Below are 19,002 nucleotides of genomic sequence, written 5' to 3'. Positions count from 1 at the left end.
GCCCGGGGGCCCCATGAGTTGTCAGTCCGCCCCTGTGTGTGTATATATATATATATATATATATATATGGGCAGCACAGTGGCTAAATGGTTAGCACTTCCGTCTGGCAGTACTAGGGTCATTGGTTCAAATCCCAAGCCACGGCACCTCCTGCCCGGAGTTTGTATGTTCTCCCTGTGCCTGCGTGGGTTTCCTCTGGGTACTCTGGTTTCCTCCCACACTCCAAAGACATGCTGGTAGATTAATTGGCTCCTGTCTAAATTGTCCCTAGTATGTGTATGTATGAATGTGAGTTAGGGACTTTAGATTGTACTGCCCTTGAGGGTTAGGGACTGATGTGAATGTACAATATATATGCAAAGTGCTGTGTACATTGATGGCGCTATAGAAGTACCTGAAATAATAATAAATATATATATATATACTGTATATACACACAAACTATATTGAAAAAAGTGCTTGGCCACCTGCCTTTCCACGCACATGGCCTTTAATGGCCCCCCAGTCTTAGTCCCTAGGGTTCAGTATTGAGTTGGCCCCGCCCTTTCCACACACATGACCTTTAATGGCCTCCCAGTCTTAGTCCGTAGGGTTCAATATTGAGTTGACCCCGCCCTTTCCACGCACATGACCTTTAATGGCCCCCCAGTCTTAGTCCGTAGGGTTCAATATTGAGTTGGCCCCGCCCTTTCCACGCACATGACCTTTAATGGCCCCTCCCAGTCTTAGTCCGTAGGGTTCAATATTGAGTTGACCCCGCCCTTTCCACGCACATGACCTTTAATGGCCCCCCAGTCTTAGTCCGTAGGGTTCAATATTGAGTTGGCCCCGCCCTTTCCACGCACATGACCTTTAATGGCCCCTCCCAGTCTTAGTCCGTAGGGTTCAATATTGAGTTGGCCCCGCCCTTTGCAGCTATAACAGCTTCAACTCTTCTGGGAAGGCCGTCCACAAGGTTTAGGAGGGTGTCTATGGGAAGGTTGGACCATTCTTCCAGAAGCACATTTGTCAGGTCAGGCACTGATGTCGGGGGAGGAGGTCTGGCTCGCAGTCTCCGCTCTAATTCATCCGAAAGGTGTTCTATGGGGTTGAGGTCAGGACTCTGTGCAGGACAGTCAAGTTCCTCCACCCCAAACTGGCTCCTCCATGTCTTTATGGACCTTGCTTTGTGCACTGGTGCGCAGTCATGTTGGAACAGGAAGGGGCCATCCCCAAACTCCTCCCACAAAGTTGGGAGCATGAAATTGTCCAAAATGTCACTTTAAGAGGTCCCTTCACTGGAACTAGGGGGCCAAGCCCAACCCCTGAAAAACAACCCCACACCATAATCCCCTCTCCACCAAACTTTACACTTGGCACAATGCAGTCAGCCAAGTACCGTTCTGCTGGCAACCACCAAACCCAGACACATCCATCGGATTGCCAGAGAGAGAAGCATGATTGGTCACTCCAGAGAATACGTCTCCTCTGCTCTAGAGTCCAGTGGCGGCGTGCTTTACACCACGGCATCAGACCCTTTGCATTGCACTTGGTGATGGAAGGCTTGGATGCAGCTGCTCGGCCATGGAAACCCATTCCATGAAGCTCTCTACGCACTGTAGTTGGGCTCATCTGAAGGCCACACCAAGTCTGGAGGTCTTTGGCTATTGACTCTGCAGACAGTTGGTGACTTCTGCGCACTGTGCGCTTCAGCATGCGCTGACCCCGCCCTGTCATGTGACGTGGCCTACCACTTGGTGGCTGAGTGGCTGTTGTTCCCAGTTGCTTCCACTTTGTTATAATCCCACTAACAGTTGAGCGTGGAATATTTAGTAGTCAGGAAATGTCACGGATGGACTTATTGCCCAGGTGGCCACCTATCACGGGACCACGCTTGGAGTCACTGAGCTCCTGAGAGCGACCCATTCTTTCACCAATGTTTGTAGAAGCCGTCTGCATGCCTAGGGGATGATTGTATACACCTGTGTCCATGGAGGGGATTGGAACACCAGAATCACATGATATGGAGGGGATTGGAACACCTGAATCACATGATATGGAGGGGATTGGAACACCCGAATCCCATGATATGGAGGGCGGGGACAATACTTTTGGTAATATAGTGTATATATATATCAATACACAGATACATTTATATGGATATAACTCTCTTAAACTTCCCAAATGAGTTCTCCCCCTTGATGAAGGGGGAAGATGTCTGACCCCTGAAACAAGTTGGCTTTTGTACCCAACCATTGTTTGGAATAAAATTTCATTTCAGACTCAAACATTTTGGCATCTTTAGGTGTTTGATCCTTACTTCAGTAGATACATATTTGGAACTATTGATCAATATCAGGATATGTGTTCCCTGTCTATAAAATTTCCAAGACTCCATTGATCTTGCCAGTAGATCTGACATCTTTCCACGTTTGTTAGGCCAAGCTGCATTATGTAATTATTTCACCCCCACTGACCACCAGTTGGAGGGGTTGGGACGAACCATGTGACACTGACGGGGTGATTGCGATGGTCAGTTTCTGTTCATATTGTTTAAATCATTTTAAGAAACAAAATGTTGCTCTAACTGCTTAAAAAGTATCAGCCGGTGTTGGGATTTTATGTGTACGTCCATCTAAGGCTAAGTTCACACCAGTATTTATCAGAAAGAAAATCAATAATCAGTAGATCAGAGGTCTCCAAACTGCAGTCCGTATGCCGGATGTTACCCTTTGCTTGACTTTATCCAGCCTTTACGGCACTATTTCTCCCACTGACACCAATGATGGGGCACTATTCCTCCCACTGACACCAATGATGGGGATTATTCTTCCCACTAATACCAATGATGGGGCACTATTCCTCCCACTGACACCAATGATGGGGCACTATTCCTCCCACTGACACCAATGATGGGGCACTATTCCTCCCACTGACACCAATGATGGGGCACTATTCCTCCCACTGATACCAATGATGGGGCACTATTCCTCCCACTGATACCAATGATGGGACACTATTCCTCCCACTGACACCAATGATGGGGCACTATTCCTCCCACTGACACCAATGATGGGGCACTATTCCTCCCACTGATACCAATGATGGGGCACTATTCCTCCCACTGACACCAATGATGGGGCACTATTCCTCCCACTGACACCAATGATGGGGCACTATTCCTTCTACTGATACTAACGATAGGGCACTATTCATCCCACTGACACCAATGATGGGGAACTATTCCTCCCACTGATACTAACGATAGGGCACTATTCCTCCCACTGACAGCAATGATGGGACACCATTCCTCCCACTGACACCAATAATGGGACACATTTCCTCCCACTGACACCAATGATGGGGCACTATTCCTCCCACTGATACCAATGATGGGGATTATTCTTCCCACTAATATCAATGATGGGGCACTATTCCTCCCACTGACACCAATGATGGGGCACTATTCCTCCCACTGACACCAATGATGGGGCACTATTCCTCCCACTGACACCAATGATGGGGCACTATTCCTCCCACTGACACCAATGATGGGGCACTATTCCTTCCACAGACACCAATGATAGGGCACTATTCCTTCCACAGACACCAATGATAGGGCACTATTCCTTCCACAGACACCAATGATAGGGCACTATTCCTCACACTGACACCAATGATGGGGCACTATTTCTCCCACTGACACCAATGATGGGGCACTATTTCTCCCACTGACACCAATGATAGGGCACAATTCCTCCCACTGACACTAATGATGGGGCACTATTCCTCCCACTGACACCAATGATGGGGCACTATTCCTCCCACTGATACCAATGATGGGGCACTATTCCTCCCACTGACACCAATGTTGAAGAGTCATGCCCCCACTGACTCCAATTATGGGGCTATATTCCTCTTCCTACAGCCCACAGGCTTTATGTAATTATTTTACCCCCACTGACCACCAACCTGAAGCATTTTCTACCCCTGCTGACCACATTCCGGCCCCCCATGAAGTCTGAAGGACAGTAAACTAGCCCATTGCTTAAAAAGCTCGGAGACCCCCGCAATAGATTCTAGTTTCATTAAAAAAAAACATTGACCTCCAAATAAAAAAAAAAAATATCCATTGATCAACAATACTTCTTTCCAGGAGACAAGTTTCCACTTCACCACCTTTATTTGTAACAAATTTGTACAAAATTGCAATTTCACAATAATGAATGCCTAAACTAAATATTTAACTCATTCCCTATTTTTTTTCCCAAGAAAAAAATAAAAATAAAAAAAATAAAAATGCTTGCAATGTACTTCAGAAGGCCTCCTCAAAGGAAATTCCAGCATTGAAGTGAGGAATTCTGGGTGGTCGGTGGTGGGAAGCTCTACAAACTGAGGCCGATGGCTGCTGTGGTTCAGCCAACCAAACTCAACTGTTCTAAATGTCCATAAAGGAAACGTTCCGGATGCAAAAAAAACCAAAAAACGTTCTAGAGTGAAAATTAAAAAAGAAAGAGAAAACTCTTCGAAAGGTGGAATGATGGAGCGGCGCAGTCCTCCAGCTCCTGCAAATACCGAGACACCGTCATACCTTGGAAGTGCATGCTGGGACTTTTTTTTAGAGAAGTACTGCAGAGATATAGATTGGCTGCATCCTGGGGAGGCTACAAAAAAAAAAAAATTAAAAAAAAAAAGTGCAAGGATCCATGTAAAAAAAAAAAAAAAAAAAAAAAAATCAGTGACCAATGAGTCCACCAGATGTCTTGGGTGGCCTAGAAGAAGGGTGACATCCAATTCTCTGTGTGCGGGGTTCAGCAGTGAACTCAATCCCTCTGGGTAGAAGAAGGTGTCGGGGGCTCTCCCGGGGTTTATCCGCTGGACAGAACGTCAGGATCTGTGTTGTGAAAACAGGAAATGGTGCTTTGAGCCGGCTAGTACAAGTCCAGAGTCAATGTCACAGAAATATATCAATGAATTGAGGTCATCAGAAAGCAACTCAAGACAACATGTAGGGCCTGGAAATCTGGGGACGTGGCAAAACCATGCTGGAATCACAGCAATCAATCATCTCCTGCTGGAGGACTCCGCTCCTTCCTCTATAACTCCTCTCCTGAAATACTCTGCACTGCTGGAGGACTCCGCTCCTTCCTCTATAACTCTCCTCTCCTGAAATACTCTGCTCTGCTGGAGGACTCCGCTCCTTCCTCTATAACTCCTCTCCTGAAATACTCTGCACTGCTGGAGGACTCCGCTCCTTCCTCTATAACTCTCCTCTCCTGAAATACTCTGCACTGCTGGAGGACTCCGCTCCTTCCTCTATAACTCCTCTCCTGAAATACTCTGCGCTGCTGGAGGACTCCGCTCCTTCCTCTATAACTCTCCTCTCCTGAAATACTCTGCACTGCTGGAGGACTCCGCTCCTTCCTCTATAACTCCTCTCCTGAAATACTCTGCTCTGCTGGAGGACTCCTCTCCTTCCTCTATAACTCCTCTCCTGAAATACTCTGCACTGCTGGAGGACTCCGCTCCTTCCTCTATAACTCCTCTCCTGAAATACTCTGCACTGCTGGAGGACTCCGCTCCTTCCTCTATAACTCCTCTCCTGAAATACTCTGCACTGCTGGAGGACTCCGCTCCTTCCTCTATAACTCTCCTCTCCTGAAATACTCTGCACTGCTGGATGACTCCGCTCCTTCCTCTATAACTCTCCTCTCCTGAAATACTCTGCACTGCTGGAGGACTCCTCTCCTTCCTCTATAACTCTCCTCTGCTGAAATACTCTGCACTGCTGGAGGACTCCTCTCCTTCCTCTATAACTCCTCTCCTGAAATACTCTGCACTGCTGGAGGACTCCGCTCCTTCCTCTATAACTCTCCTCTCCTGAAATACTCTGCTCTGCTGGAGGACTCCGCTCCTTCCTCTATAACTCCTCTCCTGAAATACTCTGCTCTGCTGGAGGACTCCTCTCCTTCCTCTATAACTCTCCTTTCCTGAAATACTCTGCTCTGCTGGAGGACTCCGCTCCTTCCTCTATATCTCTCCTCTCCTGAAATACTCTGCACTGCTGGAGGACTCCGCTCCTTCCTCTATAACTCCTCTCCTGAAATACTCTGCTCTGCTGGAGGACTCCGCTCCTTCCTCTATAACTCTCCTCTCCTGAAATACTCTGCTCTGCTGGAGGACTCCGCTCCTTCCTCTATAACTCTCCTCTCCTGAAATACTCTGCGCTGCTGGAGGACTCCGCTCCTTCCTCTGTAACTCCTCTCCTGAAATACTCTGCACTGCTGGAGGACTCCGCCCCTTCCTCCATAACTCTCCTCTCCTGAAATACTCTGCGCTGCTGGAGGACTCCTCTCCTTCCTTTATAACTCCTCTCCTGAAATACTCTGCACTGCTGGAGGACTCCGCTCCTTCCTCTACAACTCCTCTCCTGAAATACTCTGCACTGCTGGAGGACTCCGCTCCTTCCTCTACAACTCCTCTCCTGAAATACTCTGCTCTGCTGGAGGACTCCGCTCCTTCCTCTACAACTCCTCTCCTGAAATATTCTGCACTGCTGGAGGACTCCGCTCCTTCCTCTATAACTCTCCTCTCCTGAAATACTCTGCACTGCTGTAGGCAATCAAATTGGTTATGCCAAGTGGAAAAAACAGAATGTGATTGGTTGCTGATGATTGCACCAACATTTCCCCATCATTAGTTTTGTACATGCCCCCATTATCCCCCGGTAGTCATGTGATCCCAACACAGATCCTGCCCCAAAGTGCAGCATAAACTCCCTTCATATTATTATACAGGATTTATATGGAGCCAACAGTGTACTCAGCACTTTACAACATCAGGGCAGGCAGTGCAATTACAACACAAATGAATACAGGAGGAATCAGAGGGCCCGGCTCCTCAGAGCTTACAATCTAAGAGGGAGGGTCGAGAGATACAAAAGGTAATAACTGCGGGGGATGGGCTGACGAACAAAATACATGTACAGTTGTTGGGTGCTGGCAGGATCTGAAGAGATGAGTTTTCAGGGATCGTCTAAAACTGGACAGAGATGGAGATACTTGGACACATTGGGGAAGGGAGTTCCAGAGGATGGGAGTGGCTCTGGAGAAATCCTGGAGGCGAATATGGGAGCTAGAGAGAATGAGGTCTTCGGAGGAACGAAGAGAACTATTTGGTTGGTATTTTGAGACCAGGTTAGTGATGTAACTAGGGGCTAAGTAGTGGATGGCTTTATACGTTGTATCTTGAGTTTTATTTGTTGGGTGAGCGGGAGCCAGTGAAGGGATTGGCAGAGAGAGGTGGAGGACACTGATTGGAGGCCAGTGAAGGGATTGGCAGAGAGGGGTGGAGGACACCGAGTGGAGGTCAGTGAAGGGATTGGCAGAGAGGGATGGAGGACACCGAGTGGAGGCCAGTGGAGGGATTGGCAGAGAGGGATGGAGGACACCGAGTGGAGGTCTGTGAAGGGATTGGCAGAGAGGGATGGAGGACACCGAGTGGAGGCCAGTGGAGGGATTGGCAGAGAGGGATGGAGGACACTGATTGGAGGCCAGTGGAGGGATTGGCAGAGAGGGATGGAGGACACTGAGTGGAGGTCAGTGAAGGGATTGGCAGAGAGGGGTGGTGGACACTGAATGGAGGCCAGTGGAGGGATTGGAAGAGAGGGGTGGAGGACACTGCTTGGAGGCCAGTGGAGGGATTGGAAGAGAGGTTTAGAGGACACTGAGTCGAGGCCAGTGGAGGGATTGGCAGAGAGGGGTGGAGGACACTGAGTGGAGGTCAGTGAAGGGATTGGCAGAGAGGGGTGGTGGACAACGAGTGGAGGTCAGTGAAGGGATTGACAGAGAGGGGTGGAGGACACTGATTGGAGGCCAGTGGAGGGATTGGAAGAGAGGGGTAGAGGACACTGAGTGGAGACCAGTGGAGGGATTGGCAGAGAGGGGTGGAGGACACTGAGTGGAGGTCAGTGAAGGGATTGGCAGAGAGGGGTGGTGGACAACAAGTGGAGGTCAGTGAAGGGATTGACAGAGAGGGATGAAGGACACATATTGGAGGCCAGTGAAGGGATTGGCAGAGAGGAATGGAGGACACTGATTGGAGGCCAGTGGAGGGATTGGCAGAGAGGAGTGGAGGACACTGATTGGAGGCCAGAGAAGGGATTGGCAGAGAGGGATGGAGGACAACGAGTGGAGGTCAGTGAAGGGATTGACAGAGAGGGGTGGAGGACACTGATTGGAGGCCAGTGGAGGGATTGGAAGAGAGGGGTAGAGGACACTGAGTGGAGACCAGTGGAGGGATTGGCAGAGAGGGGTGGTGGACAACGAGTGGAGGTCAGTGAAGGGATTGACAGAGAGGGATGAAGGACACATATTGGAGGCCAGTGAAGGGATTGGCAGAGAGGGATGGAGGACACTGATTGGAGGCCAGTGGAGGGATTGGCAGAGAGGGGTGGAGGACACTAATTAGAGGCCAGTGGAGGGATTGGCAGAGAGGGGTAGAGAACACTGAGTGGAGGCCAGTGGAGGGATTGGAAAAGAGGGGTAGAGGACACTGATTGGAGGCCAGTGGAGGGATTAGCAGAGAGGGATGGGGGACACTGATTGGAGGCCAGTGGAGGGATTGGCAGAGAGGGATGGGGGACACTGATTGGAGGCCAGTGGAGCGATTGGCAGAGAGGGGTAGCAGACAGAAAATGGTTAGAGGAGTTGCCCATTGTTCATGCCAGTGGTAGAAACGGTTATGTTTGGTGTCAGTGGGAGGAATAGAGCCCTATTTTTTTGTGTCAAAGGTAGGAATAGTGCCCCATCATTGGTGTCAGTGGGAGGAATAGTGCCCCATCATTGGTATCAGTGGGAGGAATAGTGTCCCATCATTGGTATCAGTGGGAGGAATAGTGTCCCATCATTGGTGTCAGTGGGAGGAATAGTGCCCCATCATTGGTGTCAGTGGGAGGAATAGTGCCCCATCATTGGTGTCAGTGGGAGGAATAGTGCCCCATCATTGGTGTCAGTGGTAGAAATAGTGCCCCATCACTGATGTCAGCACCCCAGGAGCCAGTTAAAGGCAAGCAAAGGGTCCCATCCAGCCTGCGGGGCTCAGTTTGGGGGTTTGGGGACCACTGGTGTAAAGCAATAGACTACAAAGGTGTAATAACCTGGTTACATTGTTGCTGATCCTCTGACAATGTTTCTTTTTATCCCTCTTAGTTGAATGATATGTTTGTTGTCGCTCACACGCTCCCCGTAGGGAATCTTGAGCTGTACTAGTTCTACTTCACCTCAACATTTTAACATAAAAAACTTCTGAAATGAAAACAGTCATAATATCGAACCGCAGGGGACACATCCGTAAAATTCACAAATGATGAAAACATCCGACGTTTACAGTTTTCTTTTGTTTCATTTTCAAAGCGTTCGGATCTTGTTCTTCCCGCAGTGCGTTTTACTTACAAATTCCAAATCCAGAAGATCTACAATTCTGGACAGAAAAAAGGTGACCTGTATTTACATCTCTGGGGCCCCTGAAGCATTGAGCTGAACCGGCGCACAACTAATGCAGGAGCAGAACATGGAAGAACCCAGTGCATGATGGTAATTGTAAATCAAAGATCTAACTGGGTGATATTTAGTTTCTCAAAGCACTGTGTCGGAGGGAGTAGAGGAAAGCCAGAGGGAATGGAGGGGAATAGAGGATCAGATAAGTAAAATTGCCTTTTGTGCCCCCCCCCTCAGACCTAAATGAGTATTTAACCCTTGTACTACAGTAGTAGCCCCACTGCGAGGGTGCATTCTTTTTTCCACAGGCTTGCATAACCTTTGTTGAATCCCCAGGGTGCCAGGTGCAAGTGGCACTTGGCGCCATTCTGACCTGTGGGCCCATTGTGCAATAAAAGCACATTTTTTTATCCTGTTTTTGCTGTCTGTCAGCTCCACCCCAGGCTGAAGCCCAATTTATGGGTATTCCTATTGGGAAGCTAAAGGATAGCACTGAGTCCCTACCTCCTCTCCTTGTTTCATTCCCATTAACCCTGGATCATCCCTATTCTGCTGTACAGAATTCCTAAATAAGAACTTTACACTGATAAATCCTCGTTCGTATTTTTGCAGTGTAGTATCAGCCTTACCTTCATCTTCGATCTTCGGCCCACTGTTGCCAACAATCCCCCTCACCTTGGTATGCACTGTGCGCATGCTTCCTCTCCTATGTGTGTTGCCATTCACAACTAATGATGTATTTGTCACCTTCTGGGCAGTGTGGCCAGGCAGCTGTGGGGCAAGGAGGGGGCACACTGTCAACTATGTTAGTACAGCAACTACAACGGAGTGGGACCAAGTGCAGGGTCAAAAAAAGATCCAAAATCTTTGTTGAATCCCCCTGGAGGCAAAATGCCTGTAGCACTTGGCGCCATTCTGATCTGAGGCCCCATTGTGCAATAGAAGCACATTTTTTATCCTGTTTTTGCTGTCTGTCAGCTCCACCCCAGGCTGAAGCCCAATTTATGGGTATTCCTATTGGGTGCTACAGGATAGCACCCCACCTACTTTCCTTGTCTCATCCCCTTTAACCATAGATTATCCCTATTCTGCTGTACAGAATTCCTAAATAAGAACTTTACACTGATAAATCCTCATTCATATTTTTGCAGTGAAGTCTCAACCTTTGATCTTCGGCCCACTGTTGCCAACAATCCCCCTCACCTTGGTATGCACTGTGTGCATGCTTCCTCTCCTATGTGTGTTGCCATTCACAACTAATGATGTATTTGTTACCTTCTGGGCAGTGTGGTCAGGCAGCTGTGGGGCAAGGAGGGGGCACACTGTCAACTATGTTAGTACAGCAACCACAGCAGAACGGGACCAAGTGCAGGGTCAAAAAAAGATCCAAAATCTTTGTTGGAGGCAAAATGCCTGTAGCACTTGGCACCATTCTGATCTGTGGCCCCATTGTCCAATAAAAGCACATTTTTTATCCTGTTTTTGCTGTCTGTCAGCTCCACCCCAGGCTGAAGCCCAATTTATGGGTATTCCTGTTGGGGAGCTACAGGATAGCACTACTCTCTTTGTCTCATTCCCATTAACCCTGCTGTCTGTATGACCTCTAATCTCTGTGTGTGCTGTCTGTATGGCCCCTCATCTCTGTGTGCGCTGTCTGTATGACCTCTAATCTCTGTGTGTGCTGTCTGTATGGCCCCTCATCTCTGTGTGCACTGTCTGTATGGCCCCTCATCTCTGTGTGCGCTGTCTGTATGGCCCCTCATCTCTGTGTGCGCTGTCTGTATGGCCCCTAATCTCTGTGTGCGCTGTCTGTATGGCCCCTCATCTCTGTGTGCGCTGTCTGAATGTCCCTTCATCCCTGTGTGTGCTGTCTGTATGGCCCCTCATCCCTGTGTGCGCTATCTGTATGGCCCCTCATCCCTGTGTGCTGTCTGTATGGCCCCTCATTCCTGTGTGTGCTGTCTGTATGGCCCCTCATTCCTGTGTGTGCTGTCTGTATGGCCCCTCATTCCTGTGTGTGCTGTCTGTATGGCCCCTCATTCCTGTGTGTGCTGTCTGTATGGCCCCTCATTCCTGTGTGTGCTGTCTGTATGGCCCCTCATTCCTGTGTGTGCTGTCTGTATGGCCCCTCATTCTTGTGTGTGCTGTCTGTATGGCCCCTCATTCTTGTGTGTGCTGTCTGTATGGCCCCTCATTCCTGTGTGTGCTGTCTGTATGGCCCCTCATTCTTGTGTGTGCTGTCTGTATGGCCCCTCATTCCTGTGTGTGCTGTCGCACACAACTAACAATATATATACACACACACACACACACACACATATATATATATATATATATAAGCTTACCCCACCCCCTGCTAATTACTGAACTCCTCCACTCTTCCTACCACTTCATCCCCCACAGCTATTTCCTCCTGTACCATCATCCCCTCCCTCCTAGATTGTAAGCTCCAAGGAGCAGGGCCCTCGAACCCCTCGTGTATTGTATTGTTACTGTTCTGTCTCCCATTATAATGTACAGCGCTGAGCAAACTGTTGGCGCTATATAAATACTGTATAATAATAATAATTATATATATATATACTCTGCATGTTGAAATTCATTTTATTTATATATTGCAAAATATATGAAAAATATTTTTAGGAATATATTGTTTACAAATATATTCTTCAGATTTTTTTAACATATAAAAAAAGTAATTTTAACATATATTTTTACATATATTTGTAAATGCATTCCAAAAATGTAGATCTGTATTTATAAAGACATACAGTATATTTGAAATGTATTTAAAAAAAATATTTTTCATATATTGTGTAATAAAAATGCATTTCAACATACAGTGATACAGTGTGTGTGTGTGTGTGTATATATACAGGGGCGGACTGACCATTTGGAAACTCGGGCAATGCCCGAGGGCCCGGGGTCAGTAGGGGGCCCCATGAGATGCCCCTGGTACCTTTTTCATAGGCTTTTTTGAGTGTGGGCAAGGACACAGGGGCCCCATGATCCCCTATTGCCCGGGGGCCCCATGAGTTGTCAGTCCGCCCCTGTATATATATATATACAGTTGCAAGAAAAGGTATGTGAACCCCTTGGGATTACGTGGAGTTTTGCATGAATTGGGCATAAAATGTGCTCTGAACTTCATCTAAGTCACAACAATAGAAGAACACAGTCTGCTGAACATAATACTACACAAACATTAGATGTTGCCATGGTTTAATTGCACATAACATGTAAACATTCACAGTGCAGGGAGGAAAAAGTATGTGAGGCCCTAGCTTAATGACTTCTCCCAGAGCTAATTGGAGCCAGGAGTGAGCCAACCTTGACTCCAGTCAGTGTGATGATATTGGATGTGTTGCTGACAGCTGTCCTGCCCTTAGAAAACACACACCTGTTTTGGGTTTACTGGTTTCAAGAAGCACTGTCTGATGTGAACCATGCCTCGCAGAAAAGAGCTCTCAGAAGACCTACGATCAAGAATTATTAACTTGCATGAAGCTGGAAAGGGTTACAAAAGTATCTCCTTGAGCCTTGATGTTCATGTGTCCACGGTAAGACAGACTGTCTACAAATGGAGAAAGTTTAGCACTGTTGCTACTCTCCCTAGGCGTGGTCGTCCTGTAAAAATGACTGCAAGAGCACAGCGCAGAATGCTGCATGAGGTAAAGAAGAATCCCAGAGTGTCAGCTAAAGACCTACAGAAATCTCTGGCACATGCTAACATTTTTGTTGACACATCTACAATAAGGAAAACATTAAACAAGAATGGAGTACATGGGAGGACACCACGGAGGAAGCCATTGCTGTCCAAAAAGAATATTGCAGCATGTTTGAAGTTTGCAAAAGAGCACCTGGATGTTCCACAGCACTACTGGCAAAATATACTGTGGACAGATGAAACCAAGATTGAGTTGTTTGGGAAGAACACACAACACTATGTGTGGAGAAAAAAAGGCACAGCACACCAACATCAAAACCTCATCCCCACTGTAAAACATGGCGGAGGGAGCATCATGGTTTGGGGCTGCTTTGCTGCCTCAGGGCCTGGACGGATTGTTGTCATTGATGGGAAAATTAATTCAAGAGTTTATCAAGACATTTTGCAGGAAAACGTACGACCATCTGTCCGCCAACTGAAACTCCGCAGAAGATGGGTGATTCAACAGGACAATGACCCAAAGCATACAAGTAATTCAACAAAACAATGGCTGCAACAGCACTGAATACGTCTTCTGGAGTGGCCCAGTCAGAGTCCTAACCTCAACCCGATTGAAAAGCTGTGGCATGACCTTAAGAGAGCGATTCACACCAGACATCCCAAGAATATTGCTACACTGAAACAGTTTTCTGAAGAGGAGTGGTCCAAAATGACTCCAGATCGTTGTGCAGGTCTGATCTGCAACTACAGGAAACGTTTGGTTGAGGTTATTGCTGCCAAAGGAGGGTCAACCAGTTATTAAGTCCAAAGGTTCACATACTTTTTCCTCCCTGCACTGTGAATGTTTACATGTTATGTGCAATTAAACCATGGCAACATCTAATGTTTGTGTAGTATTATGTTCAGCAGACTGTATTCTTCTATTGTTGTGACTTAGATAACGTTCAGAGCACATTTTATGCCCAATTCATGCAAAACTCCACGTAATCCCAAGGGGTTCACATACTTTTTCTTGCAACTGTATATATATATATATACATACAGTATATATTGAAATATATTGAATACGGCCAAAATTGTAGTATTTCAAATTTATGTCAATATATTTGGAAAGAATATGTTTAAAATATATTTCAAATATATTTTTCTTCCATGTGGGCCCCCTTCTTGCTGGCTCCTGAGATGGACTATAGGATGTGTAGTGTTCATAGAGCACTGCTGGTTCCAAACAAGCAAATGTGATTTTTTTTTTTCCAGGAAAAAGAAAATAGGTAGGTAGACTTAAAAAATCATACAAAAGGTTCCACCTTGTTAGTTGCAGCCTAACCTACAAATGATACTATAAGAAGAAGCCTGACATTCCGTCCTGTTTAATGTTTTTGCCTCGTCATTGCCGCCACCAGCGTACTCTTCTCCGTCTCCTTGCGGTGAAAGGTACGGCACAAACCTAGATTAATCGTCTGATGGAGGAACAGCAAAAAAAAAAAAGGGCGAACAATCTTGTAAAACGGACTCCTGGGTTCAATTACAACTTTGTCCTGCCGTGTAGGCTCTGCAGCGCACAAGGAGAATTGACTCCTAACAAAGATTAATATCTTAAGTAAGGGTGGAAGCGGGCCGTTCATCACCCCAGCTCCGTCCCGGACTACGTGGTCAATAATGTCCATTAAAAGTGAGTGTTCAGACACTTCTATGAAGATCTTCAGAACAAGTGTCACCTTCCCGGAAAATGGCTGGTCGCTGGTTGGATATATACGTTACCAGGTACAATATCACTGCTTAGAGGGTATCCAAATCCCAGAACAAAAAATATAATAAATTGCAGCCTACCAGTCTTTAGAGGTGGTGGCTGCATTCATTTTCTAATTTAAGGATTTTTTTCCCCAAAATTTTCACCAGTTAATCCCGCCGGTAACACGTCCTGCCCCCAGGGTGACAACTCTTACTGTACTGTAGGGAACAGGGGCGGACTGACAACTCATGGGGCCCCCGGGAAATAGGGGATCATGGGGCCCCTGTGTCCTTGCCCAAACTCAAAAAAGCCTATGAAAAAGGTACCAGGGGCATCTCATGGGGCCCCCTACTGACCCCGGGCCCTCGGGCAGCGCCCGAGTTTCCAAATGGTCAGTCCGCCCCTGGTAGGGAAGATTTGTCACCCTAGGATAGGAAGTGTACAAGGACTAAAGAACACCTCCCCCACTCTTCATGTTCATAACAAGAGGAGGAGGTGGGGGTGTTCTGTAGTCCACAGAGGTGAACTGGGCAGATTTGAATTCGGCATTTGTCATTAAACTACACACAGATAGGAGCTCACTAGGTTTCTGGCAGGAACACCATTTTTTTTTGCACTAATTTAAAAAATATAACAAAATTAATTTATTGGTATATTTAACCCCTTCAACTTACACCTCCACACCCCCCTATGGACCAGATTTCTACATTTATATATGTCTACATATATATATTCATACACACACACACACACACACGCGTTGAAATGCATTTTTTATATATTACAAAATATATGAAAAATATTTTTAAAAATATATATTTTTTAATATATTCTTCAGATTTTTTAACATCATTTTAGCATATATTTTTTACATATGTTTGTAAATGCATTCCAAAAATGTAGATATATATTTTTAAAGATATACAGTATATTTGAAATGTATTTTTAAAAATATTTTTCATATATGTTGTAATAAAAATGCATTTCAACAAACAGTATATATATATATTCAACAATAACTTTGTCATTACTTAAATTAACAGAGTAATACACACACTCACACATATATATATATGTATTTTTTTTTTTTTAAGGACAAACTGTTTTTTGTGATATTGTTTTTTGAAACAAAAACAGTTTTTTATGCAATCCATTGAGAAAAAAAAAAACATTAAACTTTAAAAAAAAAATGTTCTATTATGATCAGTGTTAGTTAAAAAAAATAGCATTACTGTTGATAAAAATGAAAATGATTACAGTTATTACATAATTTGTTCTTTTTAAAATGACACTTAAGTTATTATTTTGATACAAGGCACTTCAAGGATATTTGCAAGTGAAATAAAGTTTTTTTTTTTTCAATGTTGCACTTTTTTAATGCAACACAAAAAAAAAATATTTACGGGGTTCCTACTCGGCAGAAGGTTGAGAAAGGAAAGGCTGCTCTGGATACTCATATTCTGTCATCCTATATAAGTACAGTTGGCTTTCTCCATGTTTGCAGCAGAAATAGGAAACAACTTATAATGTAGGGCTTAGTCTTGGCCCTTGGTCACAAGAGCCAATGATCTGAAAGAACGGATAACCCCACCCCCTTTCTATAAATGTGTTGGCTCACAGCATCTTTTTCTTTCCTTACCTTTTCCATGCCTTTCCATGCCTTTCCTATCCAATGTCTTGCCTTGCCCATATCTCGCCTTTTTAATGCCTTACTTTGTCTTTCCCATGCCTTTCTTTGCCTTCCCCATGCCTTGTCTTTCCCATGCCTTGTCTTGCCTTTCCAATGCCTTACTTTGCGTTTCCCATGCCTTTCCTTACCTTTCCCATGCCTTGTCTTGCCTTTCCCCATGCCATGTCTCACCTTTCTAATGACTTGCCTTTCCCATGCCTTGTCTCGCCTTTCCCATGCCTTGTCTTGCCTTTTCCATGCCTTGTCTCTCTCATGCCTTGTTTTGCCTTTCCAATGCCCTGTCTTTCCCATGTCTTGCTTTGCCTTTCCCATGCCTTGTCTTTCTCATGCCTTGCTTTGCCTTTTCCATGCCTTGTCTTGCCTTTCCCATGCCTTGTCTTGCCTTTCCTTGCCTTTCCCATGCCTTGCCTTCCCTTCCCTTTCCCATGTCTTGCCGTGCCTTTCCCATGCCTTGCCTTTCCCATGCCTTGTCTTTTCCATGCCTTGTGTTTCCCATGCCTTGCCTTTCCCATGCCTTGCCTTTCCCATGTCTTGCCTTGCCTTTCCCATACCTTGTCTTTTCCATGCCTTGCCTTTCCCATGCCTTGCCTTTCCCATGCCTTGTCTTTTCCATGCCTTGTCTTTTCCATGCCTTGCCTTTCCAATGTCTTGCCTTGCCTTTCCCATGCCTTGTCTTTTCCATGCCTTGCTTTGCCTTTCCCATGCCTTGTCTTTCTCATGCCTTGCTTTGCCTTTCCCATGCCTTGTCTTTCCCATGTCTTGCTTTGCCTTTCCCATGCCTTGTCTTTCTCATGCCTTGCTTTGCCTTTTCCATGCCTTGTCTTGCATTTCCAATGCCTTTTCTTGCCTTTCCCAGGCCTTGTCTTTTCCATGCCTTGCTTTCCCTTTCCCATGCCTTGTCTTTCTCATGCCTTGCTTTGCCTTTCCCATGCCTTGTCTTTCCCATGCCTTGTCTTTCTCATGCCTTGCTTTGCCTTTTCCATGCCTTGTCTTGCCTTTTCCCGTGCCTTTCCTTGCCTTTCCCATGCCTTGCCTTCCCTTCCCCATGCCTTGTCTTTCCCATGCCTTGCCTTTCCTGTGCCTTGCCTTTCCCATGCCTTGCCTTTCCCATTTCTTGTCTTGCCTTTCCCATACCTTATCTTTTCCATGCCTTGCCTTGCCTTTCCCATACCTTGTCTTTTCCATGCCTTGCCTTTCCCATACCTTGCCTTTCCCATGGCTTGTCTTTTCCATGCCTTGCTTTGCCTTTCCCATGCCTTGTCTTTCTCATGCCTTGCTTTGCCTTTCCCATGTCTTGCTTTGCCTTTCCCATGCCTTGTCTTTCTCATGCCTTGCTTTGCCTTTTCCATGCCTTGTCTTTCCCATACCTTGCCTTTCCCATACCTTGCCTTTCCCATACCTTGCCTTTTCCATGCCTTGTGTTTCCCATGCCTTGCCTTTCCCATGCCTTGCCTTTCCCATGCCTTGCCTTTCCCATGTCTTGCCTTGCCTTTCCTATACCTTGTTTTTTCCATGCCTTGCCTTTCCCATGTCTTGCTTTGCCTTTCCAATACCTTGTCTTTTCCATGCCTTGCCTTTCCCATGCCTTGCCTTTTCCATGTCTTGCCTTGCCTTTCCCATGTCTTGCCTTGCCTTTCCCATACCTTGTCTTTTCCATGCCTTGCCTTTCCCATGTCTTGCCTTGCCTTTCCCATGCCTTGTCTTTCTCATGCCTTATCTTTTCTATGCCTTGTCTTTTCCATGCCTTGTCTTTTCCATGCCTTGCTTTGCCTTTCCCATAGCTTGCCTTTCCCATGCCTTGCTTTGCCTTTCCCATAGCTTGCCTTTCCCATGCCTTGCCGTTCCCATTCCTTTTGTTGCCCATGCCTTATCATGCCTTTCCCATGTCTTTAATAATAGCTTGCTTATTCACCCTACAAATAGCCAGAATTGAAAAACAAAATCCACCCCTCCGTAGACCGTAATGGGGTTTGCCGCAAAGTTCATAAACTTTAAGCAAGATTCACAAACCAATTCCAGAGAGATTTGCTCGCCCCTAATATGTGGCAGAATAGTGGAGGTACGCTGTAAGAATGAGCCTCCTACATTGTGGAACAAAGTCTCCAATGAATTCTGGGGCTTCCCGATCCATTAAAAAAAAAAAGTGAAAACATTTTGTACAGATTGCGTTCCAGCTATAAATCTGTGAAGCGGCTCACCTCGGCAGACAAAGCAGCACTCGTTCTCTGGAAGGATCCGATCGTCTTCGGTGCAGTTCAGCGGCGGACAGGGCTCCGCTACCTTTTGCAGAGCTCCATTCTGTAGGCAAATAATGACATTATTTGTATTAAAAGAGCTGCCAGCGGAACATTGCGACAAGCGGGAAAAGGTCACGCAGTTTCTAATCAACGTTCTGCTATTCATTCCCAGAGCAGACCCTAACTGGCAGCACAAATCA

At 46.2% G+C, this 19,002-nt stretch overlaps 1 protein-coding gene across 1 annotated transcript in view; it reads right to left on the bottom strand.

Moving 5' to 3' along the window:
• NELL1 (neural EGFL like 1) overlaps nt 1-19,002 on the bottom strand; it is an 846,265-nt gene that overhangs the window by 610,207 nt on the left and 217,056 nt on the right. The window contains exon 9 of the mRNA XM_089662420.1: nt 18,764-18,863. Within this exon, the coding sequence (XP_089518546.1) occupies nt 18,764-18,863 (100 nt within the window). The remainder of the gene's footprint in view (nt 1-18,763; nt 18,864-19,002) is intronic.

Source organism: Staurois parvus, unplaced genomic scaffold (assembly GCF_062004578.1).
Source record: "Staurois parvus isolate SC_StPar_1 unplaced genomic scaffold, SC_StPar_1.0 ptg001470l, whole genome shotgun sequence".
Lineage (NCBI taxonomy): Eukaryota > Metazoa > Chordata > Amphibia > Anura > Ranidae > Staurois > Staurois parvus.
Note: the sequence above shows the minus strand (reverse complement) of the source record. Positions and strands in the feature narration are given on the sequence as shown.